The 8,914-nt window shown below is 49.1% G+C and overlaps 1 protein-coding gene across 1 annotated transcript in view; it reads right to left on the reverse strand.

Annotated features, from left to right (window-relative positions):
- Window positions 1–8,914, reverse strand: part of ZAN (zonadhesin) — a 57,363-nt gene that overhangs the window by 42,210 nt on the left and 6,239 nt on the right. The window contains 9 exon segments of the mRNA XM_027774660.1: window positions 1,873–2,057; window positions 3,399–3,864; window positions 3,867–4,405; window positions 5,552–5,636; window positions 5,927–6,198; window positions 6,711–6,857; window positions 6,962–7,040; window positions 7,204–7,295; window positions 7,819–7,983. Coding sequence (XP_027630461.1) covers window positions 1,873–2,057; window positions 3,399–3,864; window positions 3,867–4,405; window positions 5,552–5,636; window positions 5,927–6,198; window positions 6,711–6,857; window positions 6,962–7,040; window positions 7,204–7,295; window positions 7,819–7,983 — 2,030 coding nt within the window.

An 8,914-nucleotide genomic window follows, 5' to 3' on the forward strand; every position in this document is an offset into this window, starting at 1 on the left:
GGTCCCTCAATCACTAGGCCACAGAAGCAGTTCTCCTCGTGTGTGTGTGTTTTAGGTGTTTGCTATAGGGCGAGTGTACTTGCCGGAGAGAAACAGAGAGAGAAAGAGAGAGGAAAAGTGAGAAATCGCCCCTCCCGGGGGGGGGATGGCCACACCATAATCCCTTCTCCCCCCTTCTCCTCTCAGGAGTTTGGGGCACACACACATGCACACCTGGCATAATTTTCAAGTCACTGGGCCTAGAAATCCAAACTGCAGTAGACCGTGTGAGAGTCTAGCGCCTTAACCACCACACCACCTGCTGGCCCCTCCTTTTGTGTTAATGTGGGTGTTAGAAAATGTAAAATGAGGGACCAGCAGTTAGCATAATGGCTATGTCGCTGGACTCCCATGTAGTAGACCGTGGTTTGCGTCCCAGACCCGGTGGCTTAAACTCATGCCATGCGTGTGTGCGTGCATGCCCAAGATCCCAAGAGGACAATGGAGGAGAGGGGATTGCGGCGTGGCCATCCTCCCTGGGGGGTGATTTCTCGCTTTCTGTCTCTATGTCTCTCTCTGTCTGTCTGGTGAGCGAATGCGCCCTACAGTGAAAACCTCTCCAAAAAAAATGTAAAATGATGGGGACCAGCAGTTAGCATAATGGCTATGTCATTGAACTCCCATGTGGTCGACTGCAGTTCGAGTCTCGGACCCAGTGGCTTAAACTCAAGCTGGGCGCGTGTGTGTGCGGGCCCAACATCCCAAGAGGAGAATGGAGGAGAAGGGATTGCAGTGTGGCCATCCCCCCTGGGGGGTGATTTCTCGCTTTCCCTGTCTCTCTGGCGAGCACATGCGCCCTATAGCAAAAAAACTCTCAAAAAAAAAAAAAAGAAAAAGAAAAAAAAAAGAAAAGAAAATGTAAAATGACATGTGTAGTTCACATGCTATCTCTATCGTATGGGCCAGTCCAGAGGCTGTGTCCCTCCTGAGTCTCAACTCTGCTGAATATCCCCAGGAGACTTATCAATTAGGGGTGGCCAGAAGAGTAACTTTCTTTTTGATCTATCAGGGTTTACAAGTTTCTTTGGAAGAAGAGAATTACAGAAATATTGAGACTGGAAAGAACACTTAGCACAGAACCATGGGATGAGTGACTCAGCCCAGCCTAGCATCATAGTGGGCCCAAATGGGGCTCTAACAAATGCCTTTCATTTTTGCTGAGAGGGTGGTGGATTTTTGTGTGGAGACTGAGGACTTTTGAGTAGGGGTGGAGGGTTTTTCTGCGGGAAGGAGAGAGAAAACCACAGGTATTTTTGACAGGGTCTCCCCACGTTGTGATCCTCCTATCCCACTCTCCAGTTAGCTAGGATCACAGGCACGCACACCACTGCATCTCCCCTGTTTACAAACCAAACCTGGGCCTCCCATGCAGCCCCAGCAGTGGGGCAGTGGTGCCCTCCCACTCGTACCTCTGTGGCTGGGCCAACAGAGACTTCTTGTACGGACAGAGGATGTCAAAAACTACATGCTGGGGTCAGCAGGTGGCGTAGAGGTGAAGGTGCTGGACTACATGGCAGAATGCGGCTTGAAACTCACACCAGGAACATGTGTGTGTATGCCCAGAATCCCAGGAGAAGAGTAGAAGAGAAGGGATTGTGGCATGGCCAAGCCCCTCCCGGGGGGAGGGAATTATTTCTCACTTTCTGTCTCTGTCTCTCCAGCAAGCATATGTACCCTATAACAAAAATCTCTTTAAAAAAAAAAAAAGAATGACTCCAACATGGTGTAACCACTGCTTTGGGGCAATTCATCTCACCTGGGGAGCAGACAGAATCAGAACCAGAAGTTCTGCCATCAGTCTCCTACAGGATCCAGGAATCCCAGTGAGCTTACCTCATAGTAGTTATTATTGTAGAAGCATTTGCAGGAAAAGGCACGGATGCAGCGGTTGTCACTGAACAAAAAGCCAGGATTGCAGACACAGCCCGGCCGGCAGACAGGCCCACACTTGGGCTTGGGATTCTCACAGGTTGCCAGGCAAGCACAGGATTTATAGTGGGAAAACTGGGGGCAGCTCTCTAAGGGAAAGACACAGCCTTTGTTGAGCTTTCACTCCACAGCTTCTCTCAGGGAGCCTTTGTATCCCCTCTACCTTCAAACGCAAGCTCTTCTCTGAGAAGTAGGCCCATACAGGCTAGCCCCAAAGCACAGCCATTAAGTAAGCTGAATCCTATTGGCCGATCATGATTCACATCCCAGTTCCAGAAACTTAAAAACAATCCTCCAGGGGGTTGGCAAGTGGTGTGCTGGACTCCCACATGGCTGACCACAGTTCAAGTCTTGGACCTGGTGGCTTGCTTTCTCACTTTCCCTCTCTCTCTCCCTCTGTCTGTCTCTCTCTGATTAAACTAGAAAATATAATAACAATGATAAGAAATAAAGTTAAAATAAATTAATTCTTTAAAAAAAAAGTCCTCCAGGAATATGTGCTCCAAATCCTAACAGGATGGAGAAAAGGAGGAAAAAGGATTGTGGTGTGACCACATCCCACTGGGAAAGTATTTTCTTTCTCCCATCCATCTGGTGAGCACACACACCCTATGGCAATTAGATTTAAAAAAAAAAAAAAGTAGGCCCATATTATTCAGCCATAAAAACAAAAGAAATTCCTTCAATGCATGCTACAATATGAACAAACCTCAAAAAACACGTTCAGTGAAAGAAGCCAGATACAAAGGCCCACATAGTATATGATTCCATTTGTATGAAATATCCCAAACAGGGAAATTTGTGGATATAGAGAGGAGATTCAGGGCTAGGGGAAGGGGAAATGATTCTTAATGGGTATGGGGTTTCTTTTTGGGGTGATAAAAATGTCTGAGAAAGTGATAATGATTGTACAACCTATAAAAAGTATACTAAAATCTGGAGACCAGCAGGTGGTGTGGTAGTTAAGGCATGGACTCGCACATGGTCAACTGCAGTTCATGTCCCAGACCCGGCGGCTTGAAAATCATGCTAGGCACTTATGTGTGTGTGCGTGCCCAAAATCCTGGAAGGATAATGGGATTATGGTGTGGCCATCCCCCAGGGGAATGATTTCTCACTTTCCCTCTCACTGTCTCTCTCTGGCCAGTGCACCCACTCTATTGTAAAAACCTAAAAAGAAGGGAGCAGGGTGAATTTTATGGTATATGATTAAGAAAAAAAGCCCAGTGGTTGGTTCCCAACACCACCACCCCCACCCACTCTGGCCCTATAGTCCCTCTTGCTCTGAGCCGTCCCAGTCTTTTCCTATAAAGTCTCTATGAACTAGTTCATTTCTTCTCTAAGACTGCAGTTCTTCTTTCCCTGACTCTCTTTCCTAGTCACTGGCTCTGACTCTCAGCTCTTTGGTCCACATTTCACCCACCTCATACCTGTATAAGGTCTAGGGGTTGTCTTGGTGCTTGTGATTACAGTGGTCATGGTGGTATTTGAAGCTCGTGGAGGCGTCACCAAGACAGTTGGCCTGATGGGTGTAAGTGTTGGGATAGGGCGTGTTGTTGGAGGAGTTGTGGGCTTTTGAGTTGGGGTGGTGGGTTTTTCTGTAGGGACAGTGGGTTTTGGGGTGGAAGTGGTGGGTTTTTCTGTAGGAACAGTGGGTTTTGCGATGGGCATGGTGGGTTTTTCTGTAGGGACAGTGGGTTTTGGGGTGGAAGTGGTGGGTTTTTCTGTAGGAACAGTGGGTTTTGCGATGGGCATGGTGGGTTTTTCTGTAGGGACAGTGGGTTTTGGGGTGGAAGTGGTGGGTTTTTCTGTGGGGAGAGTGGGCTTTGAGGTGGGGGTGGTGGGTTTTTCTGTGGGGACAGTGGGCTTTGGGGTGGGGGTGGTGGGTTTTTCTGTTTTGGGGTGGGTGTTGTGGGTTTTTCTGTAGGGACAGTGGGTTTTGGGATGGGCGTGGTGGGTTTTTCTGTAGGGACAGTGGGTTTTGGGGTGGAAGTGGTGGGTTTTTCTGTGGGGAGAGTGGGCTTTGAGGTGGGGGTGGTGGGTTTTTCTGTGGGGACAGTGGGCTTTGGGGTGGGGGTGGTGGGTTTTTCTGTGGGGACAATGGACTTTAGGGTGGGCGTGGTGGGTTTTTTGGCGGGGACAGTTGGCTTTAGGGTGGGTGTGGTGGGTTTTTCGGTGGGGACAGTGGGCTTTAGGGTGGGCGGGGTGGGTTTTTTGGTGGGGACAGTGGGCTTCTCAGTGGGCACTGTAGGTTTTTCTGTGGGAACAGTGACTTTTTTCCTGGGCACTGTAGGTTTTTCTGTGGGAAATGTAGATTGTTCTGTAGAGAATGTGGGGCTTTCTGTGGTGGCCATAGGTTTTTCTGTGAGGACAGTGGTTTCAGAAAGGCCAGTGGAAGAGACTGGAGATTTTGTAGTAAGCATTTCTGGCACAGGTCCTGCAAAGGAAAAAAAATAACCTCTAGATTTTAGTCAAAATCATACCACCACTCCCTTCGCTCATATCTAATTAGACTGGGTAGGCTCAAAGGAATAACTTATTATTATTTTTAAAGAATTATTTAACTTTATTATTATTATTATTTTCCAGTTTGAGCAGAGAGAGGCAGAGAAAGAAAGAAGGAAAGTGAGAAAGCAAGCCACCAGGTCCGGGACTTGAACCGCGGTTGCCCATGGTGAGAGTCCAGTGCCTTTAACCACCATGCCACCTGCTGGCCCCAGGGGTAACTTATTTACACTTCTACTCCTGGCCCCCAACTTTCACTCATTTAAAAAACATTCAACGAACATGTCTTTTTTTTTAATTATTTTTAAATTTTGTTTATTGATTCATTCATTCATTTTAATTTGACCAGAGAGAGACACAAAGAGAGAGAGAGAGAAGGAAAGCGAGAAAGCAAGCCACCAGGTCTGGGACTTGAACCGTGGTCAGCTATGTGGGAGTGTCCAGCACCCTTAACCACGTCACCTGCTGGTCCCCTCAACAAACACTTCTAATATATGCCAGATACTGTACCTGGTATAGGACACACACAATGAATATGATATGGCCCTTCATTCAAGATCACTAGGTAAGAGTCTGGATTCAGCCACAGAAATCTATGGTATCAAAGATACATTCACTTGGGCCACTCCTGTAGCTTAGTGGTTAAGGAAGCTGGATCTCAGAGGTTCAAATCCCAGGCCTAGCTGCTTGAAAAACATGCCAGGCACTATGCATACATGCCCAAAATCCTGAACAGATGGTGAAATAGAAAAGGAATTGTGGTATGAATACATCCAACTGGGAGGTGTCTTCTCTTTCCAAGTGGGGGTAGTGGGTTTTTCTGTGGCAATGGTAAGTTTTTTTGTGGCAACAGTAAGCCCATGTGCCCTCTGGCGAATTACAAAAAAAAAAAAAGACACATTCACCTAAGCAAGCACCCGGATGATGTAAAGGAGGTAGAGGTGGACAGAATATAGAAAACAAAGTCAGCTGTGTGACAACTCAGGCACAAGAGAGGAATTGCAGTTCATATAGGGAAGCCCAAGAGATGGTCATCCTGGGCAGGGCCCCTCTCCTCGGGCCCTGGGCTTCATCTTACCTCTACAGGGCCCTTGATTGATCAAGATGAAACCCACAGCAACAACGAAGGCACTGTTGCTACCCCTGATGGCCTCAAAAATCAGCTGAAGGCAACGAGGGGAGAGAAGGAAGAGAGAAATGAAAATGAATCCCTGGCATCTCAGCAAGTCTACTGGGAATGGAGCCTGTCCTCTGCCAAAATGTCGCTTTGTTTAGCCTCCCCAGTTCAACTCCACTCCCATCCCTTTATCCTCTGTAAGGCTTGAGTTCACCTCTTCTCCACTCCCTTTCCAGCTTTCTCTCATCTCAATCCTGTTTTCTTAGATCCCAAGCATTACATTCCCCTCACCAGACCCCACACAGATACATGCAGGGCCTGCTCTCTCTCTCTCACCTGCATGGGCTGTTGATGTCCTGAAGGGATGGTGATGGTCCTGTTCAGCCAGTCAGGGCTCTGGGACCCAACGCAGTTCCAAAGAGAAATCGGAGAACTACCCGCAGGACTCCCCAGCAGGAGGTTGAGCGTAGTACCCTCTCCGAGGCCATACATGTGGTAAGAAAACTCCACACAGATGTCACCCGGGGCACAGAAGGGCCTGCTCACCAACTTGACAGACTGCCCTGGCTGGGAGAACTTGTCAGCCTCGAGGTAGATATAGTGACCCTCTGGGCAAAAGAAGGGAACCAGCGAGATGAGAAGGCTGCACAGGATGAATCTCCGGCAGCTTTAGCAAAGCTTGGCTTTCCAGGTGGAGATCTGAGAAAGCACCCAAACTCCTCACATCACAGCAATTTTTTTCCTGCTCATTTTGGACTTCTAATTGAATACGGCAGGGCCAGAAAGACAGGGCAAGTGAGACCATCATCCCAGATTCCGTTATTGGCTCTACCCATCTATGTCTTGACAGAAAAAGAAATAATGGATTTTGAAGACTTGGACTCAAGGAAGTGAGAATGTCTGATTTTCTGGGGGTCTCAGTGATCCTACAGTCACCAGAATCCTCATCTGACTCTACTCCGTCATCTCTATAGCTCTGGTCCAGGCTAGTTTCTCAATAAACACCTGCTGACTGATCTTCACCACTTTTAACAACTTTTCCCATGAGTCACACTGGCCAGCCCCTAGTTGGGAGCAGATTCAGTGATTCACTGGCCTCAGGGGCCCTCAGTCTCCTCACCTCCATCAGGGGACTCTCCTGAGGGGCCTTTAGCATGGATGGGTATGTTTTTACTTCCCCGGGTCCAGCGTCCTCCACCCTCGGATGTCTGGAGCCAGTCACAGAAAGGTTGAGCATCATCTTCAAAGTTGCACTGAGGAAAGCTCTCTGGGGGATCCAAATGGGAGGTTTGAAAACTTAGGTCATTCTTGCCATTCTCTACCACCCCACCCCCGATTCTGAGATCCAGGCCTCCTTGAGCCATGGCTCACCCCCACAGGGAGCAATACTGATCGCATCCACTGCCACAGCTGGTTCGGGGACCTTGCCAAACACACCCTCCACGGTGAACTGCAGAGAGAGAGAGAGAGAGTGGGCTGGGAGTGAGCACACAGTCCAAACTCCATTCAGGGACCAAGTCCCCAACCCCCCACTCCAGTGCCTAGACCCTCAATTCATTTCAACATCAGAAGTGCCTACCATGTGCAAGGACCTGACCCCTGCTCCTCTATACCTGTATCTGTCCCTGTGCTGTGAAATTGACAGAAACAGGCTTCCAGTTGGGGGCAGGTTGTCCTGAGAAGAGAATGTGTTTCCGGATGCTTCCTACAAGGGAAGAAGGAACCAGAAAGAGAAGTGAGCTTAAGGGGACTAGGAAATGACTTCAAGAGTACATTAAGAAGGATGGGGGCCAGCAGGTGGTATAGTGGTTAAGGTGCTGGACACTCACTCCCACATGGCTAACAACGGTTCGAGTCTCAGACCTGATGGCTTGCTTTCTCACTTTCCCGCTCTCTCTCTTAGTCTTTCTCTGGTCAAATTAAAATAAATAAATAAATAAATAAAAATATAAATAAATATTTTTAAAAAGACTACATTAAGAAATATGAGTAGCAAGGGAATTCTTGGGGGAATACCCTTGCAAATGCAAGCACATCTTTCCCTCCCTCTCCTGGCACCTGTTTTTCCAGAATCCAGTGCCCTCCCAGCCCCCATTTTCATTCATGGAATAATCTTAGACAAATCTCAGATTTCCCTAAACCCTAAGGGATGCTTCATATTTCCCCATCACCGCAATCCTGGGAACAAGTCCAAGTCAGTAAAAATCCCATTAATTCTCCACTCTAACCAAAGACAGAAGCGTAGACGTTGAGGGCTGCACCAGGAGACTGGCCCCGAAGAATGTAGTGGAAAGAAAGGGTCAGACAGCCGCGGGACTGGCTCAGGGGGCTCAGGAGGGCAGATTTCTGCCCTGGCTTTGCATTCTTGGGGTCCAGCAGCATGTAGAAGCCACCTGCAGAAGGAAAGGCCAAGAAGGTGGTGGCTGGAATTGGGGGAATATAGTAACAAGGAAAGAGCCCCAGAAAAAGTGGGGACCTGGCCCTGGGGTGGGGGGGGCAACAGCGGCCTAGAATTAGGCAGCACTGAAGTGGGTCCATGCCCAAGTCACATCTGGCTGCTGTGCTTAGGATGGGTAAGGACGTGGGCGCCGCCATAGGAAACGCGGCCATCCGCCTAGAAACAGCAGCCAGAACTTCGTCCTTAGGGTGCTGACGCTCTAAGGACAGACAGCAAAGCCCTTCCTTTTCCTGACCCACTGTTCATAGCCCATTCACACAAACGAGCTAGAGAAGACCTCTCCGACAGTGACCAGCAGGCTGCGCCGCATCCCACGCCACCTAGCCACCAGCTCGGTCAGCCAATCAGCGGTATCTCCCTCTGCAACGCAAATGTTAGCCAGGGGGAAGCAGGGAGCACGCCATTCGTGGAGAGCGCGCACGCAGGGGCGTTTGTGCCGACTGCTCCCCGTGGTCTGCCTGGCTAGAGCGCTCACACCCAGCAGGGAACAGGGAAGTGGGCCGCGATGAAGGAGGCGGGCTGGGGTGGTGGGGGCGGGAACAGGAGAGAAGAGAAGAGAAAACAACAGGGAAGGAAAACAGAGCGCGAAAAGAAAAAAGGAAAATGGGAAAATGGCGAAAGAGAAAGCAAGGAGACATTTGAGTCATGAAGTGGGAAGGTGGGAGGAAAAGAAGGAACAGGTGAAAAAATGAGCAAGGGATCAGATGGAAAAGGAGAGAGACAGAAAGGAATCCTGTTTAAAAACTGCAATCTGGGGACCAGCAGTTAGCGTAATGGCTATATCGCTGGACTCCCATGTAGTCGACAGCGGTTGGAGTCCCGGACCCAGTGGCTTTGGGCGGGTGCCTGCCTGCCCAAGATCCAGA

The sequence above is a fragment of the Tupaia chinensis genome, unplaced genomic scaffold (assembly GCF_000334495.1).
Source record: "Tupaia chinensis unplaced genomic scaffold, TupChi_1.0 Scaffold000465_1, whole genome shotgun sequence".
Classification (NCBI taxonomy): Eukaryota; Metazoa; Chordata; class Mammalia; order Scandentia; family Tupaiidae; genus Tupaia; species Tupaia belangeri.